This window comes from Microplitis demolitor, chromosome 2, assembly GCF_026212275.2.
Source record: "Microplitis demolitor isolate Queensland-Clemson2020A chromosome 2, iyMicDemo2.1a, whole genome shotgun sequence".
In the NCBI taxonomy this organism is placed as follows: domain Eukaryota; kingdom Metazoa; phylum Arthropoda; class Insecta; order Hymenoptera; family Braconidae; genus Microplitis; species Microplitis demolitor.
The window spans coordinates 23,578,878-23,600,857 of NC_068546.1; the positions used below are offsets into that span (position 1 = coordinate 23,578,878).

Here is a 21,980-nt window from a genome sequence, read left to right on the forward strand (position 1 = left end):
GCAGCTAAATTTAACAAATAAATAAAGTCGTCGATATAAAACCCCAATAAACTCTTAACTTTTTTTACTTCCGATCGCTATCTCCGTTCTCTACAACCCATTTCCATAAAAAAAAAAAAAAAAAAAAAAAAAACAACTAATTGTGTTAATCAATAAAGTAAACTATTTGCTCGCGTTGAGATTAACATCTCCTGGATTTAATTATAACATTCATTTAATGTAAATATTTACAAGCACAATGGAATTTTATAATTAACTGAGTATTCGATAATAGACAGGACTAAAAACAAATAGAATCGTGGAAATTATATATAGACTGACGGAGTTGATAAGAAGACAAATTAAATTAAGGGAAATTAAATTCTATTGGATATCTAACTGAGGACTGACGACTGAAGACTTAAGACAGCAAAGAAGTTGTTGAGTAGAAGCGTTTTACTTTTATATCTCATACCTTTAGTCTTCGGTTACTTCTTACCTGTTTTAAACATTTACCTTTGCGTCAGTGTCTACCGTGTCTACATACCATCATTCTGATGGAGTTTCTGCTAAAAGTTTTCCACGTACCGACCAAATGCTAGAAAGAAAAAGGCAAAGATTGGAGGAAACTGGATAGGAGTAGAGTTCCAGTGAGGCTTCTCAGGAAATACTAGACAGAATTAAAGCAAGAGCTGCTGTAAAGACAAGGAAAGAGGGAGATGAATATAGTCTAGGTAAGCTACAAGAATTGTTCTCAGCCAACAAGTGCATCTCAGACTTGATAAGTAGGATTGAGGATGCTTTTGCGGATAATAAATTAATTTTCGCTGGATAACTTTTAGTTTGCTAAGAGAACAACTTCTTCTAACAGCTGAGACACTTTTTAAATCTACCTGACGCGACCTTGTCAGTTAGTTTACTTGTTATATATATAACTTTTGTATTTATGTTTATATTTTAATTTAAATTTTTATTTTTTAGATTTTAAACTTAAACCGGCATTGGATAATTTTTTTGATTTGTGGAAAATCTAATGGAGATATGAAAAAATGATAGAGACACATTTTATAGGAAATTTAATTTTCTACAAAAAAGGTCTGATACATTTTTTTTGTATTTTGATTAGGGGATGAGTTATTTTGATTTTTAAAAGTAGGGATACGATTTTATAGATTTTGGATGAGGTAGAAAATTGATTTATGGGGAAATTATTGGAGATATGGAAAAATTATTGAAATAAATTTTATAGGAAATTTAATTCTGAAGAAAATTGTATTGAGGTATTTTTCATCTATCTGTGATAGTTCCCGCGTATAATTGATTTTAAAAATATAAAAATGAAATTTTTGATTAACGGAAAAAAGAAGTAAACGAGGAAAGTTTTGAAATTATAATAAAATGTCAAACTAAAATAAGTTTGTTGAAAAATTTTCTGTAGATTTTCTATTAGTTAAAAAGAGGAAAAGATTGAAGGGAGAGAGTAGATGAAAATTGATGAGGATTTAAAGAAGAAAAGAGTGTCGAGAATCTCTCGGAAATTGGCAGAGTTTGGCTGTTCCTCCTCGTCCTCAACCTCAGGCTCCTGGACGTGCAAATCCACTGTCGGCGTAGAGGAAGACCTCGATCCCACCGAGGATATGACTCGACAGTTACTGTCTAACAAATAACTAAAAAAGAATAAATCGATAGTTGCGACAAAACGGACGTCGCTCCATTATTACACACAAGCCACTTTCAGACCCGACATCTTATCAGAAAAAAAAAAAATTATAATTTACTTCCAAACTTTATCAACTTTTTTTATTTTTATTTATTTTTTTTTTTTTTTTCGTACATAACAAATAATTAATTGTAATTAATTATTTAAATTATTTTTAGAATAAATTTCGTTTCTTAATATTACGATTTACCCAAAAAAAATTAAATAAAGAAAAAATATAACTGAGCGAGAATAATTATGCGACTGGAAATTCAAATTATCAATTATTTTATTTTAATTTTACTGATTGTCCTAAATATATATCGATATCACGTAATTACGAGTGTAACTCAGGTATTTTCTCTACTAAATATCCCCCCCCCACTTTTCCAAACGCATGCGCAGTTTAGAAATGTTCAGTAGTGGGGGAACTTCGAAGTTCATTCTCTCTGTGGGCCAAGTTCATACCGGACAGAAAAAATTTAAATAATTATCACCAAATTTCGAAATTTAAAAGTTAATTTGGCGGGAAATTTTTCAATGGAATTTTTATCAAAATATTTAAATTTTAGACCTTATTAATTCATATAAATTCGGTGAAAATTTCCTAACCTCGATTTTGTACTTCACTGACCCAATACTGATCACTCGTACTCACAATTTTTGAGTAAGAAAATATTCTAGTCTCATAATTACACCAAATTAATGATTGAAAAAATAAATTTATCAGTAGAAATAATTTTTCAATTAAATTTTGGTCCAAATTTTTAGATTGTCAACTTGTTAAAAATTTTTGCACCAAATTAATACTTGATGGCGCTGCAGGTCACTTCTAGTGAAAATTTCTATTTATCATTAGATTCTAACCTCAAATTAACCGAAATTCTACAAAATTTAATTAAAAAAATTCAAAATTAGTCAAAAATTCTTCTCGCTCTGGCCCTTAATTTACGCTCAGCATTTAAAATCTATAATAAATATAAGTATAAGTAAATAATGGCGATAGACCATATCATACATGACATAACAAGATTTATAAATTTATAATTTTTATTTTAAATAATAAATAATTAATATAATAATTATAATTTGTTACAATTCGTAATAATTATGACGGCATTAAATTTTTGTCTATACATCCCGTCATACAATAATTCAATTAATAATATTAATAATCAATAGTCAATAATAAATTATTAATATCATAATTATATATACAATTTTATATTTATTTTTAACAATAAAACACCTCTCTGTAGACGAAAACCTCGAGTATTACTTTCATATTTTGTTTTTTTTTTAATAAATATTATTTAAAAATCACCTCGCAAGACATGAACGCACTCGTACATACTTTACCAACAATTCAACGTTAAAAAATAAATAACAAGATGGCGGCTGGGTTAAACAAAATGCCGGGTGATCAATAGAAGAGGGGTTAGAGTTTTGTTTAAATGAAATTGTTTATTAATTAATGATTAAAATTAAAGAAGAAATTAATTAATTAGAATAGAGAAGAATAGAATAAAGTAGAGTAGAGTAAAGAAGAATAGAGAAATAGAAAGTCAGAGATTAAAAGGTGGAATAAGTAACAAATCTAGACAAAGGCATTGTTTGGATATTAATCAGTTAGCTGTAAAAAATCGGGAGTGAATTTGAAGTAATGGATTTTATTTAAATTCAAACCCGGATTTTTACAGTGGATCGAAATTAGGTTTGTAGAGACAAGAGTCTTGAAGATGTGAGTTGTTGAACAAGGCTGTTGTTTGTTTAAGCTTTCGGGTATTACTATATATTAGTTAAGCTTCTCCGTAAGCTCTATGGTGTTGGTCTGTTAGCAGCTAAATAATGGCCTTCAGGATCATACGCAGCCACTTTCAGTATCCTGTTGTTCTTGTTGTTTTGTTTTCGGCAACAGCCGTTGTCATTCACACGCCCAATGAGAGTATAATTGCGGCAACGTTAATGACCTCAGTTTTTATTTGCTTTTTTATTTTAAGCCCGGGTATCCTGGGCCAGATTAAAAGCAGTAACAGAACTGACCGAAATAGTACTTTTGGTTCGCACATGTCTTGATTAGTGTCTTAATATTATCTCAGTTAATTAGTATTTATTTTTCCGTATTAATCGTAATTAATTATTGATTATTAATTACAATTAATACTTTTAATAAGTAATTTTATAAATAATTAACAGTTAATTAAATTTTAAAAATTATTTATTAACTTGTGAGTAAATAAATAAAAAAAAAAAAAGTCACTGATTTAAATTCGATGTCTTTTTTAAAAAGTAATTCACTTTATAAACGTAACACTGGATTTATTTACTACAGCCGAGGTTCCAAGATGAAATCTCGGGCATTATATCAATAAAAGTATCCTCTTATTATTATTAAAATTATTATTATTATTATTTTTGACTTTATTCAATTTTATTTCTATCATTCTACTAATATTCCAATCTCCTTTTCCGGGTGATTTTAAAATTCCCGTTCCTGCCTGCACTGGAGCACAAGTATATATATTTATATACATAGATATATAAGTATATATAAAGGAGCGGTGCGGAGAGACAGCTCCAGAATGAAGTAATCGGTCACTAGGAATAGAAATTTTCGTCTCGCTTTTCTCCAACTCGTTTTCTCGTTTACTCAGACACACATACATTTAACTCGTTATTCTATTTTATTTATTTCTCCCATCTTCAGAGTTACAGAGTCATCCTATCTCCAACAGCTTGTTTACCAGGTGTCTTTCCTCCTCGACATTTATCCATTTTCTCCAGTTTATTATCTTATATACATGCTTTTTATAAATTACATTTTCGTTTTTATTTTATTTTATTTTAGATTTTTTTTAATGTTATTTTTAAAATTTTATTTTTCTACTCCCTCGCAATAATTATCCTGGCGTTGATTACTGCGTTGGTTTCACTGGTGGCGAAACTGCAAACACATTTACACTAATGTTAATTACAGCATTTATTTATTAATTACGGTCTTAATTAATTACTGGACATTTATATGAGAATTTTTTACCAATTAATGGACTTACGAATTATCGTTATCATTTTTATTACTAATGAACATAAAATGGTGAAAGCCGTTAATGAAAACCAACTACAGACATTAGTGGTCAAAACAGTTAGATACTTATTAGAAACAAACAATCCACTGGCTCCGAGGCTGATGCGTCTGAGGATGGAAATTTCGCTCTTAAGATCAATTAAACTTTTCGTTTATTTTTTCTTCTCCTGTTTCCGTTTAGAGGAGGGTGAGAATGAAAAGATGAACTGAAAGATGATCGAGTTGATGCCACGGCTGGTTTATCATTTGTATTTAGTTACTTAAATTTGTTTATTAATGTCTATGATGCTTTCAAAGTATCACTTTACTGCTGCATTGATAATTTTATTTTAACTGACGAATGTGCTGTTTAAAAAAAAATGTGATGGTGATAAGGTTTCTGATGTTAACCGTCTGTACCACACGGGCTCCTGGTGACCATGGTATTTTTTTTCCGGTTTAGATGCCTCTGGATACCCGGGAGTCGGCAAGTCCGTCAACGACTCGCCGTTTTGAAGTCAACTGGGTGACGGTAACGATATTTTATTATTTTTTTTTAAATTTTAATTACCAACGAAAATATTATTTATTTATTGATCTAGAGTTTAAGATTTATTTGAATTTAACTTGATAATTATTTTTATTTACTCTCAGGAATTTATGTTCTGACTGAATCGCGTGATAGTTTCAAGTGGTTTCGTTTTTTTTTTTTTTTTCTAAAGTAATGAGAATTTCAGGTCTGACTAAATCGCGTGATAGTTCCAGGCGCTATATTACACCGATCTCTGTAGACTTTTTTTTAAAAGCTCAATAAAAATATATAATAATTTATTTTTGTCGTTAACTCGAAATTTTGTAAAAAACAAAAACGAAAATCTAGTAATTTTTTAGTCATGAAAAAATAATTTATAACTCGAATTACTCTGAAAACTTATTTTTGATTTATTTATACTGGATTTTTTTTTGTTTTTCTGAAAATTCCAACGTCAGTCGGACGCACCCATGTATAAAATTTTGAATCAGATTAAATTGCGCGCTAGTTACAAGCAAACTCTATACACATTTTCCCAGCTCACTTTTCACAGTTTTTCCCTTGATGTTTTTTAAAAGTTTCCGTAGCAAATAAAAAATAAAAAAAGTTTGTCTAAATAAAACAATTACCCGGAAACGAAAACAAAAATACAAAGTTACCTTCACCCATGTCAGTATTTTTTTTATCTTTTAATTTTCTTTGGCTTTTTCAGTGGTACAGAAGTCTAACAAAAACATATAACAAAAAAGTATATTGATTAATAAATATACTCACCATTGCATTGCGGCTGTTGATTGTCGTCGATCGGCGAAGATAAAAAGTTTATTGGAATGGGAGTTAAAACAGCAAAAAACCTTGTTATTACAAGCTACATTTTTAAATGGAATAAAAACACGTGGTGACTCGAGCGATTAAACACTGAGTAATCATTCAAGGGTAACTTAAACACTTCATGCAAAAACTACGTAATTATCATTATAATTTTAATTATTTTCATCATAATTATTACTGTCATAAATATTATCATTTACTCAATAGTTTTTCTTCGATTGCTAATTAATACGTTTGATAAAATTTACTAAAACCCGTTTTTCAGTTTGTCAATTAATTAAAATAAATTAGCGTATGATTTGCACGTTAATTGCAACTGAATAAATAATTAAAAATAAATAATATTTATTGTTTATTATATTTTTTTATTTATTTTTTATAATTATGTAGGCCGATTGTGACTTAAAGACACGAATTGTGACACAATTATCATCAATTAATATGTTTTTTTTTTTATTAATAACAAATAATTATTCATTAACTCCAATCGAAAAGGTTTACAAATAGATTAAAAATAAAAATCGTTGCTATTATATCTAAATCATTACTAATTGATATATAAGATACAAAATTAATAGTTAATTAAATGATTAATCATTATATTAATCATTAGTAATGAGAAAGATTCGATACATAATTGACATCACACGCAAGACATCTTAAAACATTAATGACATAAATATGCGTGTGAATGCGTATTTAAAGTAAAATATTTATAATTAATAATTAGATTTTGTTTTTCTAATTAAATGGTATTAACTACAAAAAAATAAATGATTGGTCAATTTTGTTGGCGCTCGGGGTATTAGGACACACAAAACACACATTTTATTCACACTATTTATAAATAGCTTCCTACGTCGAGTTTATCGTGATTAATGTGATGATTTATTAATTATTTTATTCATTAATCATTAATTGTAGGTTACTTGCACCGTTGCGCCATTTTGTTTTGTTAATTTATTAAAATGTCCGAGCGAGAGAATGAACTTCGGGTATTTTCGAGTTTTATCCCCACTCTTACTTGCGCATGCGCAGTTCAGAATTTGAGTAGTGGGGGCAATAACGAAGTTCATTCTCTCTCTAGGTGAAGTTTGTACTAGACTCAAATTTTACTCTAATGTGTACTTCCTGTTTGATTTTTAAAATTCAAATTTATTCATTTATTTTAATTAACAATTTTTTTACTATTAATCATTAATCGATACTTCTAACTAATAAATTTTAATTGTTAATTAATTAATGAACAATGAGCCTCTTGATATTAATTAAATTTTTTTTTTCACGTAGAAATTCTATTAATTAATAACCATTAATCAAAATTAATAAAAAGGTGCAATTATTAATAATAAACCTCAAACTCTTATTGTACAAAGTACGAGCGCCATTAAAAATAATGATTAATAAAACTAGTCTATGCCCAAACACCTTAACTATTAATTAATAAATAAATAAATAAATTAATTAATTAATTTATAGTACAATTAATTAATTAACTATCTATCTATATATTTATATATCTGCATATTGTATCTTCACATGATTGTTTTAACATTAACCACTCGCCTCAGTCTTGTGTTGGTTATAAAAAATTGTAGAGTGGATTTTCTATTTTTTTTTTTTTTTAACTATTAATTCAATTATATCTTTATATTAATATTAATATTTATCAATAGTTAATAACTTTTTATCTTCTATTAATCCAATAATTGTATATAAAAATTGAACTACACTAATTCCATCTAGGTTATAAATTTTAAAAAGTCAAGACTCGATATTTGGCGACAGGTTTAAAAAAAATTTCCTACGTCTAGTCAGATTCAAAAACAATTAATGTTTTTTTTTTTAAATATATATATGCAGTTACGAAAGATGTTTAATAAATAAATAAACCGGATGGTTAATGATCGTGAAATTAACAACTCGACGCAGGAGAGCGACTAAAAATGCGCACGACTCGCCCACAAATATATTTATATATATATTATATTATACTATTGTATTGATATTAATATTAATATGTATATAGATAATATAATATAAATCAGTGGCTCATACATAAAATGAATTCTTAAATAAAGCATTAACACACAAAAATAAAATGGGAGAAACACACACACGTGGAATGAACTTACGGGTTTTATCTATTGTTCATATATTTAAAAAAAAAAAAAAAAAAAAAAGAAACAAACAAACAAACTGATTCGTTATAAGAGAATCTGTTGAATTTTCTATTAATAAAGAATATTAATTGAATTATTACAATATATTTCATTTTCATTAATTTATTAATATTCTTTATTATTAATTAATGATTAATCATAAATTAATAAATTACCTATCGCGTTAACGCAACTTACCACTCGATCGCCTCAATGCCTTGTTTCAATTTAATCATTTATTTTTATTTTATTTTTTTTTTTTTAATTAATTAATCAATCAATTAATTGTATTTTTATTTGTTAATTAACAGGAAGGCGCAAGAATGAGGACTTGACATGCATAAGCTTTGTTTATTACTTTTGTTCCGGAAGATTAACGCCAACTCCATAACTCCATTTTAGGTTAAAATCATTGTTTCCATTTTTATAAATTAAATTAATGGGTCATGCGATGATGACGATGATTAATCATCACCGATTCTTTCATTCAGAAGCTAAATTACTATTTAAGCTAACAATGTACAGCATTTCTCGCGATTATTTATTCATTTGTTTTAAAATTATTTACAACATTTGTAGTAACTAATAATAATTAACAACTATTATTAATCGTTATTAATTATAAATATAATTAAATAATATAATTGTACGCTCGAAATATTTAAATGCTTCGTTAGAAGGTATCGGTGATTGTCGGCAAGCTTTTAGTCAGTATAAACAAAAGATTGTTTAGATGTTTTGTGCGATTGTTTGGCAACTTTACTATTAATGGGAAACAATAAAACGGAAGAAAGATTATAGAGTGCGACTATTTTATCAAAGGCACTCGTTTTTGTTGTTTGTTTCTTTAATTTAGGCTTATTACGGCAACAAGGGCCAGGTTAAATGCATTGTTTAAGTTTTTTGTACGACTCAGAGGGTTACTGACCAATCGCATGCGACGAGGGCATCGGGTGGGGAGACAAAAGTACAAACTCTTTAAAAAATCGGGAGTGAATTTCTTAAGCCGGTGTTTTAAAATAATAAATGCAGCAAGTCCGAAATTCCTGCGAATTTCCATGTATTTTTTTAGCTATTGGTGGCTGGTTTTAAGCTTATTATTGTTTAAATTAAATTAATAAAAGTTTGTAAAAAAAATAATGGTTATCTAAATTGGGCCGTAAAATAATAGTCCAAAAAATACGGCCCACATAAGAATGATCCCGTGAACGGTGTAAAGGGGATTCTCACCATCAGTTATTTTTCTAGCAATGAACTTGAGGGTCTCGTCGAGCAGCACCACTGGTATGGAGAACTTCATTACTGTTATCCACTCGTCTCCAGACAAGGGAGTTACTTGGAACACAGACTGTTGGTATTTCATTTATTTATTAGTCTTTGTTTCATTAATTCATTCATTCACTATACAAATTTATCCATTTTGCGGAAGAAATAATTTTTTATAGCTTTGGAAATTAATTTTGTTCTCTAATAATCACTTACTAAAATTATTTAGAAAATCCTGATCCCAACTAATTAGGGGAATTTTTAATATAAAAAAAAATTTAAGAAATTGACCGCAGCGCCTTATAGGTAATTTCATATCTTAAGAATTTTAAAAACCGGCGGGAAAATATTTAAAAAATTGTGGAAGTTTCAAAAGAATTAACACTTAGACTAAAAGCTACAAAAAAAATTATTTTCTATCGAAATTTGGATTTTTTTGTATAATTATGGAAATAAAAGATAGTGCACTCACCGAAAGAACTTCAACGTAAAGAATGACGAAGTGAAGTGTGAATGAAAGTGCCATGGAGGCAATGAGCCACATATTCGACCATGGGGGCATGGTGATCAATGACTGGTTCTCAGACAAACTGTACAGAAAAAAAAATCATTTATAATAATAATTATTATGATTTACAACCTGGTATTTAAAATAATTGACAAAGTACCTGTTCATTGCGTTCAACATTTCAATAGTTACAAGTACAGACAATGCCATTGTCATGGGGTGAGGGTCTGTGAATATTTTACAGTTTACGCCTTTGAATTCATCACCGCCTCCAATGCAAGCCAAGTGATGAGTCTGAAAAAATAAATAAGATATTTAATACTAATTTATTAATTAGCGACAGAGGCTATGGGAATTTTATCGATCACTGGAGCTTAGCCCATGCCACTGGACTTGCAGTACTTGTAAAGAGCTAGAGTTTAAAAATGGAAATGAGCTAGGGAGAGATGTAAAGGAAAATTTAGTAAGTCTGAAAAAGTCTTACAAATAAAGTGCATTAACTAATTAATTAATTAATTAATATAACTTACCAGTTGGTAGTAACTAAGTTGAGGTCCGTGAGGACTGTACATGAACCACCAGGCAGCAGATCCAACGGTAGCAGCACCGACGTAACCACCAATAGCGAGGTAACGGAAGAACAACCAACCAGAGATCAATGATTCGTTGGCTCTACGTGGTGGCTGAAATAATTTTAAACAAAATTAAATTTAAGAGACCGTTAAATTCTAAGTGTGTCACGTGAAGATCAAGTACCTTGTCCATGATGTCGAGATCAGGTGGGTTGAATCCAAGAGCGGTGGCTGGAAGACCATCAGTTACGAGATTTACCCAGAGAAGTTGGACTGGGATAAGGGCCTCAGGAAGACCAAGGGCGGCAGTCAAGAAAATACTGAGGATTTAAATAAATTTATATTGTTTTTTCGCTATCGAAAGATTTTATCTTGTGATTTTATAGTAAAGATTTAAAGTTATAAATCTACCTGACGACTTCACCGATGTTGGAAGAGATAAGATAACGAATGAATTGTTTCATGTTATTGTAAATAGCACGACCCTCCTCAACAGCAGCAACAATGGACGAGAAATTATCATCAGCAAGTACCATCTCTGATGCTGATTTGGCTACAGCAGTACCTGAACCCATGGCGATACCGATTTCGGCTTTTTTCAATGCAGGTGCATCGTTTACACCATCACCAGTCTGTTGGAAATAAATTATGCTTTAGACTTTGAAGATGAGCTTCCAGGAAATTGAGGAATTTCTAGGGAGAGACAAATAAATACGTACCATAGCTGAAATTTCATTCATGCTCTGCAAGTACTCAACGATCTTTGATTTGTGAGCAGGTTCGACACGTGAGAATAGCCGGGCACGTGAGCAAGCTTCTCTTTGTTGGGCAATAGGCAAGTCGTCGAACTCACGACCAGAGTAAGATTTGCCGGTGGTGTCTTCATCTTCACCGAAGACTCCAATACGTCTGCAGATGGCTTCTGCGGTGGCTTTGTTGTCACCAGTGATGACGATGACACGGATACCAGCGGCTCGGCATCGAACAATAGAGTCGAAAACTTCTTTACGTGGGGGATCCAACATACCGACGACTCCAATGAATGTGAGGTCTCTTTCGTAGAGATGGAATTTGGTCGAGTCTCCAAGGTCCATTTCGTCGGGTTTCATTGGGTGGTCAGCAGTAGCGAGAGCCAGACAACGGAGAGTGTCGCGTCCAGTACCGTATTGGCGAGTGAGATCGAGGATGCGATTCTTGAGGGTTGAAGTGAGGGGAACTTTGCTGGTACCAACACGTGCGTGCGTACATCTTTCGAGTACTCCTTCAGGTGCTCCTTTGCAGAAGAGCTTAGGTCCGGTTCCAAGTTTTGAGGGTTTGAGTGGGACACAGTAAGATGACATGGATTTACGGTCCCGGGAGAATTCCAGAGTGAATTCTTTCTTCCATTTTGTTTCAATGTCTTGTCGGACGACGATGGCAGCGGTACGTCTGTCCAATCCAGTCTTGGGTACGCCGAAGGGGTTTATTTTCTCGGCAAGAACGATCAGGGCAGTCTCAGTGGCCTCACCTACTTTCTCGAAGGCCTGTTTGAATTCGTTGAAATCGATGGCGGAGTCGTTACACATGATGCAGATTGTTCCGAGCTCGTGGAGGGCTTCAAAGTCGGCTCCCTTTACCTTCTGGCCTTTGAGATAGACATCACCGATGGGCTCGTAAGTGGATCCGGTGATTTCGAACTCGTTGAAGTTGCTGTCGTTACCCTCGATCCTCTCGAAGACGAACATGCGGCTGACGGACATTTGGTTGGTGGTCAGAGTACCGGTTTTGTCGGAGCAGATGACTGATGTACATCCTAGAGTTTCGACAGAGGGAAGTGATCGTACGATAGCGTTCTTCTTGGCCATACGACGGGTACCGAGAGCCAGACAAGTCGTGATTACGGCGGGAAGACCTTCGGGGATAGCAGCGACGGCCAAAGCTACGGCGATCTTGAAGTAGTAGATGGCGCCCTTGATCCAGGAACCTCCGTGAGCTGGGTCGTTGAAGTGACCGATGTTGATGGCCCATACGGCGATACAGATAACGGTGATGACTTTAGACAATTGTTCACCGAACTCGTCCAATTTCTGTTGCAGGGGAGTCTTGATTTCTTCAGTCTCAGACATTTCCGTACGGATTTTACCGATGGCGGTGTTAAGACCAGTTCCCATTACGACACCACGGGCTTTACCTGCGGCAACGTTGGTTCCGGAGAACAAGATGTTCTTTTTGTCCTGGTTGACGGCTCGGGGGTCGGGAATAGCGTCAGTGTGTTTTATTACTGACACCGACTCTCCAGTCAAGATAGACTGATCGATCCTGAGAGTTGTCGAGTAAATTTTAATCAGACGAATATCAGCAGGAATCTTGTCACCCACCGACACCTCAACGATGTCACCGGGTACGATTTCCTTGGCGCGAATCCGCTGGACTCCAGATTTGTCCCCACGGACAACTTTTCCCATCTCTGGCTCGTACTCTTTGAGAGCTTCGATGGCCGACTCGGCATTACGTTCTTGCCACACACCGACCACGGCGTTCGCGATAAGGATAAGTAAGATGACGAAGGGCTCCACGAATGCTGTGAACGCGTCATCATGCTCTTCAAATAAAGCTAATACCTAAAAAAAATATTATTATTAATTGTAGATACATTAAATCCATAAAAATTATTTTTTAAAATCATTAGACATTTTTTTCCTGGTCAACAAAATGGCCGACGGTGATACGGAAACTCACGAGTATTTACGATCATTTCCAAAATTTTTTTGTTTTCATTTTAAATTATATATTTATTAAATAAAATATATTTTTCATTGTCTTCTTATCAAGATAACAAAAGATTAAAATTTTTTTGATAGACATTTAATTTTGTTCTTATCAGCTGACAATTTTAAATTTTAAAAATTTGGTTATGTTCGATAATTTAACTTCGGTCAAAAAATAACTTTGTCCAGAAAAATGAACCAAAAACTTTCTTTGCAAAATAAATACTCGTAGGTTAAAAATTTGAAACCAGGAAATAAAGAAATACTTACGAAAGAAATAATAGCAGCTAACAGTAAAATCTTAACTAAAAGATCATCGAATTGTTCCAAAACAAGTTGCCAAATACTTTTACCTGAAAAAAAATATCACAGAAATTTTTATTACTACTATAAAGTTTGAATACTAAAATAAAAACACCAGTACATATATAAATATATAACTCAGCGGAAGTTCGAAGTTATTGAGAACTCACATGGCCCGTATTTAAAAATTTATCGATATCGCGGGCCATGTGCTGGTGCAAGTAATTCATTAAGCCCTCGATCACCTCAATTATAATTGCAACTAACGATATTCCGATAAGATAATTATTTTTATTAATGTGACTCTAATATAATACAGTAATTGTTGGTCATACATTAAACAGCGGAACTTACAACAGCAAGACACCGACCGAGTCACCGCGACCTTGATGGCAAATGTCTTGCGTACGAATTGACGTCATTAAAACTCTGACAAAACTATGCTTCATTAATAATTATTTACAGACCAACAATCGCTAACCGTTAATTCCAATTATTACATTTTACCTCAACAATTTTTTCAATGAAACCTTTTTTTTTCAGCACAAATTAATCACATTAAAAACCTATATATATTTTATCTTCATAATCTTTAAAGTCTATCTCTTTAATCGAGACCATGAACATTTATTTCAACTGATAAATATAATTATCATATATATTTATGATGCTTAAATTAATGCAACGTCCAATGACTATTTTTTACCTTTATATTTTTATATTTATATATATATATATATAACTTTTAAATAAAAACGTTGTGAAAACACGTCACTGTCAATTCCAATTGATTTTTTTTTATTATCCATGTACTAGTTTTTTTTTTTTTTTTTTTTATTATTTATCTATTATGTATTATCATTAACTTGTTATTATTATTGTTATTGTTATTATTATTATTCATTATTTTCTCCCTCGTAGTGAAGACAATAGAGGTTTTATACTGCGTAAATATTGTTTAAATATAATAATGAGGCTTACGAGGGACATAAAAGTAAAAGAACAAGTATCGGATACTTAACAGTCCGTTATCATTGTCATCGTCACACCTTCACGTCTATTATTAATATATATATATATATATATATATATTTATATTTATATAATTAACTATACTCCAAGGTCTGTTAATTATTTACACAGAAAAAAGGATTTCTTGGCGCTAAAAATTTTTACTTCCCTCGAAAATTTTCAGCTGACTCAAGAAATTTTTCTAGTCCTGAAAAACTTTTTATCTTCAATTTATATGAGGGTAAATGTAGCAGACATCAGACAAATTTGAAATTATTAACAAACAGAGTGAAAAATTAATCGAATAAAATTTTTAAATGTTTACTCTATTTATTTATAATTTTAAATTTGTCTGGTATCTGCTACATTTACTCATTAAATTAATTATGAAAAATATTTTTTGCATCAAGAAATCCTTTTTTTCTGATAATTTATAAATTTTTATCTTAATTAATAATAATAAAAAGATAAACTTTTAATAAATTCAAAAGTTAAGTAAATAAATAAAATTTTTATCTAAACTATGATTACAAAGATTATTTTTATCAACTCACCCTCCTCAGCCGGCAATTCTGGAACAAACAAATAGAGCAATTAATTAATAGTGAAATTCTGTTAAACTTATTATTATTATTATTAATAAACATATTAATTTAGTAATTAATTAATGCAATTGATTGGCTGAGTGATATAATTAATTAGGGATTCTAATGCGACTATTTTACTCCGAGTTTTATTCTCAAGCTGACCTACATGAAAGTTACGATAATATCGACTGTATTGTATTCTGCATCCGTGAACAAGCGGAATTTAATATTAAACGTTACATCTGATAATAATTGACATTACTAATTGTCAGATTATTTTATCAAATATAAACTTCGGAGCATATATATACAGATACTCAAGCTTTGACAAATTAATTAAATTAATTAATCACCGGTCTTGTCGAGTTTGAGTATCGGATTTTAATTTGATTGTTTATCAGATATTATTACTCTGTTTATATTATATTATATTATATTATTATATAACTATATAATTTGAGATATAAATAAATTTGTTTAGTTAACTTGTTTCAAAGTTGCCGCGAGTATTTATAATTTTCTTTGTCTTAACTTTTAAACTTTTCCTTTTACTTATTTTTATACTAAAACTTTTTTCATGAATTAATTACACGGGATATTTTTTTTTAAACTCCAAATTAATATTTTAATCAATTTTCGCTTTTTTCGCGGGATGAAAGTTTTAAAAATTAAAAAAAATTCTTAAATTAAATATAAAATATATATATATATATATATATATATATAGATATATATGTGTGTGATATGAAGACACGTGTAGTTTAAAAGATAAAAAAAAGTCGATAAAAAAAAAAAAATGAGGGAATTGTTGGTACCCCTTAGATTTTTTCTGAAGAAAAATAACTTTTGTATATATATATGTTATATATATGTACATGTGTTGATGGATGGATGGATAGATGGATGGCTGGTTGGATAGATGAGGGCATGGTGCGATGTAGCCTGGCTGAGGGCTAAATAGTGTTGGAAAAAGCCAGAGCGAGAGTGAGAGTGAGAGAAAGAGAGGGGGAGGGGGTGAAGGGACCATTGATCGTTTTTCCCGTACAATGTGTGCTCGCGGATGATAAAGTGTGACGTGGCTGTAAGGCATACGTTAGTGTTGTATAAATTTGTTACGCGACAATGAGCGTGAGCAGCAAGGACAGATACAAAGCTCGGATGATGTACACAAATCTATCCTATCCTCGATGCTGTGTCCATCCACGGTTCTCTACTACGGACAATAAAAAGGCATCTATGTTTAGATATTCTCCTTGCACTCGCCAATAAATCTTTGTCCCGGTAATTTTTTGCTTTTGTTATTTTCATATAATCAGCTAATCAGTTTTCTTCATTTAATTTTTCTTTTCTTCTTCATTTTTCATAAAAAAAAAAAAATTTTCAATAAATTATAAGAAAACTCACATAAAAATTTAATTTTTGAAAATTCAAAAATAAAAAATTTAATACGAACTGTAAAAATAATTCTATAAAAAAAAACTAGTTTTCATTTAAAAAATATTTATATTAAATCTTATTAAACTGAAGAACTAGATCACCTTTCATGTATGTTGCATTTATAAGGCTGCAATAAATAATATCTACAAATAGAATTCCCACATAAAAAATGAATTTCCAATTTCAGCAGAGTAATTTTCATAAATAGTTAAAAAAAAAAACTTTCTTTTACCCACCAATTTATCACTCAGCAAAACTCTAGCATAAAACACCTTACTCGTTTAATAATTCAAAGTTCATCGACATTAAATCTACAGTCCGCATTAAATTTTCATTGCCACCATTAAAGCATACCAATAAAAAAAAAACTAATAATAAAAAAAAAAGAAAAACAACTCGGCTCTTGAAATTTAAAAATAACCAACAAAATCTTACATAAAATAAGTATTTTTAAAATTTAAACTTGGGCTAAAGTCAATTTTATGACATAATATATTACGACAGTGACTTGTAGGACTTTGGCAACTTGAATTACATTTCCACTCAAACTCGAACCGATTTAAACATAAAAAAAAAATTAAAAAAAAAAGTCAACGAGAAATTTTCCCAGCTAATTATCAGAATTAACTAAAAGCTCTAAATATTTACGCCCATTAAATCTTAAATCTCTGAAATTCCGTAAACATCTCGAGTGTATTTTGGTCCTCATCACCCTAAATAAGATCATTAAAGTCTAATTTATCTAATTGCCGCCTAGAAAAACAATTCCTTGATCCATAACTATAAATATTAAAAATTAGATCTACTCAAAATAATTACAATAATAAATTAAAAAAAACCATCGGTTTAAATTTTAATACCATGCTTTTAGCTCATGGTTTATTTAGATTATATTTATCACAAATACATCATAAATTAATTTATATAATCTTTATTTATACACGTGCATTAGTGGGTACTCAGCAATAAAATAGTTCTTTTTTTTCATGATTTTTAAATAAAAATATTTAAATAATAAAATAACTTTTGTTCACGTGGTTGTCACTTGACTTTTAAAAGCTCTCTAATGCGTAATAAGTATTTTAAAAAATAATATATATGTATATGTATATATATGTAAAAGAAAAAATAGATTGAGTAAAGTAACAAAGATAAAAGAAGAACAAGTGGTGGTAAACTCGATAGTTCAAACAAAAATATCTTTAATACGAAGCTAAAACTCGGTCACGGTACGAAACATGACAGCCAATTTTCAAATTTCATTTTTTTAAAACTATTATGTGTATTTTTAAAATATTTTAAGTTTAATAAAATTTAATTATAGTAAAAATTAAAAATGCGTAGAAGATTTTTTAAAAATCAGTACGCGCATTTTTTTAAATTTAAAAATTTTTCATATCTGCTATATTCACAGCAGTGAATATTTTGACGTTTAATTTTATTTTTAAAATTTAATTTTCTTGTTGAAATAAAAATAAAGTTTAAAAAAAAAAAAAGACTTACCATTGAGACCATATTTTTCCTGGTTCCTCTTAACCTGGTCTGGTGATAATCCTTTTTCCGGATCACAGTTGAAGTAGTTCAACACCTCGTCCACAGTTTTACAGTGGGCGTCTTCCATCTCTATTATTTTTTTTCCTCTCTTTATTAATTACTGATTTATTATCTCCCTCAGAAGTTTGTGTTCATTAACTCTGGAAAAAAAATTTCATGCTATTACATTATTTTACTTAAATAATTATTCAAATATTCAAAAATAACTTTTAATTAATATTAATAATTATTTGTTTAAAGTCACTAGACCACTAGAGCACTTCACTATTTTTTTAAATTACCAATTTATTTAATTAATCTATTAAACTCACCGCGAATAATTATAATTGACACAAGAGTACGTGTCACTAAATAAAACGCGACTAGGTTATGACTCGGGAGTTTTTAAAAAAAAAAAAAAAAAAGATAAAAAAAAAAAAGTCTTTAACGTAAATATCACAGACCACGTTTCCTTATAATCATTTTTTAAAAATTAATGTTTTATTATTAATTATTTATCTAATTATCGCTAATTAATGAGATTTTTAATAAAAAAGAGTTCAAATTATTCCAATACTGAACTTATACGCAACTACTCCGATATTGTATATATGTATGTATCAATGGGTATACATGAATACAATACAATGAAATGAAGAGGAAAATATATAAATGTATTAATATAATATGAAAAAACTTTATATTTCCACGAGTTGCTGACTAAATCACAGTCTGGCTTCCGCGCAACTGGCCCACGTAAAAAAATTCAACAGCTCATTGCTCTTGCGCGCCACCTCTGGCGGCTGTTAAAATTCAGCGCGGGAAAAAAAAATTCAAATTATTTAACCTCCCGGTAATTTTAAATTATATTTTAGCTCTCGATTTAATTATAATTACTAATTAATTTATTTTTTAAATTACAAGTGACAGTTCAAGTAAATAAATTTAAAAAAAAATTCGTCGCGGGAGTTTTTGAATTTGAAATATAAATAGACAAAGCTAAGGATAACCAGGAGTTATTAAAATGAACGGTAGTTATAAGGAGCATGTGGAGCAACGGGATTGGCTGGAGACAAAACGTTCATTAAAATGACGTGATGCGTCTATTTTCAGCAGTTCTTCCTCTATTTCCTTGGCGCGTATTTATAAAGACACTTTCTTTTTTTTTCTTATTTTATTTTATTTTTTTTCTGTTTACGTTATATAATTTAAATTAAATTACCCTCTATATAAATACGACTTAATTTAAATTAAATAATTAAATTTAAAAAAATATAATAAGATATTTATTTATAATATAAATAAATTAATATATTATTTAAATTTAGTTTAAAATTTAACCTTCGTTTTAAATTCTAGTGCCCGAGCGGACACTTTTAGCATCAACAGAGCTAATTATTTTGCCAGGGTACCTACCACTTTGCCAACTCTCAATATAATAATAATAATAATAATAATAATAATATTTATTATTTATAATTATTCAATACTCTATTTATTCGGTAGTTAATATTTCGACAATGATCTTTTATGTTATGTTTATAAATAAATCGGCAGACTAAAGAGTAAGACTACGAGCTCTGTTCTTTGTCTCAAATAATTCTTTTGATCCCTGAGCAAACATTGGATATTAATAAAAAAACATTAATAAATCCACAGACACTTTAAGCGAAAAGTCACCAGAAAAACAGGATTAAACCTCATTTTTTTTTTTTTCAAATATTTTTAGCACAGACACTTGAAAGAATCGACAGCCGAGATTCACTTCCCACATTTTTCTTTCCGTTTACTTTAATTATTTAATAATTAAAAGTCACTTTACACGGTATTAATTTTGGGTAAACTTACCGATTATTTAAAATCTTAGACACTTAATTAGCACTTTGTCAATTATAAATTTAAAAAAATACCCCGTCAGACAAGTCTCGACATCGTGGAGTAAAGAATAAATAAACTGAGACTATTTGAATAAAATGAATGCGAAATATTTAAATTAATTAAGTAAACATGTAAATTAATAAATCGTGAAAAAAATGATGATACGGCAACGCCTGCGCTGCTGAGCGAAACGGGGCGCCGTAGATCCTAGAAATTCGTTTAAATAGTCGTGCATGCCGCTACCTGGTGGACGAACCAAGAAGATTACCTCCAAGATACACCGAGGGTGTGAGGAGAACGGAGGAAGACGACGATGATGATGATGCTGTTGATGATGTCTATTGATCGCGATCATAATAATGATCTAGAGTTTTGGACACCAGCCAACAACCCGGCTTTATTTCTTTTAAATAAGATTAACCTTCGTTACAGTTTTTCATTGTCTTCCTACTCAAGTCTTCATTCTCCAGATTTACTCTGCAGTAAATAATCTTTCAATTACTTGCTATTTATTTTTAATTGTTACGCAATTACCAGCCGCTGATTCAAATGTTCTAATTAAGCCAGAAAACTTGGAAATTCAAAATCAATTTTTGCCGCGTAACAAAATTTTTGAATTTTTGACCGGAAACTGATTAGTCTTTTTGTTTTAAGCTACAGATTGTAAAAATATATAAATATTGTTGTTTGCAATTCAAATTTCCGGTGAAAACAGAAAAACAAAATAATGCACACCCTCAGCGCGCGGGGTGTGCGCAATTTTTTCGCTGTTTTTTATGAAGGATTTAATGGCAAGTAATAATTTATTAGCTTGTAATTTAAAGGTCAATGTACTGAATAAAATAATTCTCAAGACTAAATAGCAAAGCGGATGTCCAGATGCTTTGAGTCAGCTGTCATAACCGTCAATTTATTTTCGAGCACAACTTTTGCCAAATTGCTTAGCACAAAAAGTAAACTTTTAAAATAAAGCTAAAAAAGTAAAGCTTTCATCAGCTTGCAGATAAATATAAAAAAAGTATGTTGACTCGTCATAAATATAACTGCTCTGTAACGTATTACGTTATTTTTTTCAACATCTTACGTTACAAGAGTTAACTCATAAATAATGTAACGAAAACAATGAGTCCTCTGTGTGAAAAAATAAAAAATAATAGTAATAATAATAATGATTTATAATCCAAGTAAAAAAGAAATTGTACAGATCGTTATTTATAGTTTAAACCAGGGGAAAAAGATAATACGAAATTAGAACTCACGCGGCCTTTGTGCTCATGAGCGTCATTAGACGGTATTTTTCAGGGTAGCATCAGTTTTAAGACATGAGAGAACGAGACGGACGGTTTTTTGATCATCTAAAATACAATATTATACAAACTGATGCACACCAGCATCCAAGTGTCCCTGGGAGGCATTATTGCTGCCAAACATCCAGAATAGACAGGTAATACATTCTTCATTGTCTTGAGTTAATTTACAATTATATTATTACTAAATCCTCAAATAAAATCCCATCGTCTCTGTCTCTGTCTCTGCCCAATTTAATCTCCACCGCTTATATTTATCTGGGTATTTAATATATTTATTTATTTTTTCAAGGTCGAATGCAACAAATTGGCTATCGAATAGGTGAGAATGAAATACTGGTGACAGAGGTTAACACCTTAATGACAGCTGTAGAGTATTTAATCGTGCCAATAATTTGGCGCGCGTAACAATTAAAATAATATCGGATCGTACGATATGACGGTATAATAGCATTTAGTGATATGTTGATAAGATTTAATTTGTACGTATGAGCTGAGCAAGAAATTCTTCCAATTGGGACACCGAATTTATGCGAATAAATTTTTAAGAGGGATGATTAAGTG

The 21,980-nt window shown here is 30.4% G+C and overlaps 1 protein-coding gene across 3 annotated transcripts; it reads right to left on the reverse strand.

Moving 5' to 3' along the window:
• Positions 1-1,845: 1,845 nt before the first annotated feature.
• On the reverse strand, positions 1,846-20,305 carry LOC103572062 (calcium-transporting ATPase sarcoplasmic/endoplasmic reticulum type). Of its 3 annotated transcripts, XM_053742932.1 has the most exons (12): positions 18,564-18,978; positions 18,202-18,392; positions 15,229-15,246; positions 13,631-13,713; positions 11,333-13,213; positions 11,025-11,245; positions 10,798-10,933; positions 10,572-10,724; positions 10,202-10,335; positions 10,006-10,123; positions 9,498-9,615; positions 1,846-4,622 (listed from the first exon to the last, which is right to left on the reverse strand). In XM_053742932.1, exons 2-12 carry the CDS (start codon positions 18,317-18,319, stop codon positions 4,594-4,596), a joined length of 3,009 nt encoding a protein of 1,002 aa, XP_053598907.1. In that variant the 5' UTR covers positions 18,320-18,392; positions 18,564-18,978; the 3' UTR covers positions 1,846-4,593. The 3 variants fall into 3 exon arrangements, with proteins under 3 accessions (XP_053598907.1, XP_008548679.1, XP_008548678.1); XM_008550457.3 differs by lacking the exons at positions 1,846-4,622; positions 18,564-18,978 and adding an exon at positions 20,080-20,305 and having other exon boundaries at positions 9,304-9,615; XM_008550456.3 differs by lacking the exon at positions 1,846-4,622 and having other exon boundaries at positions 9,304-9,615.
• Positions 20,306-21,980: the final 1,675 nt, after the last annotated feature.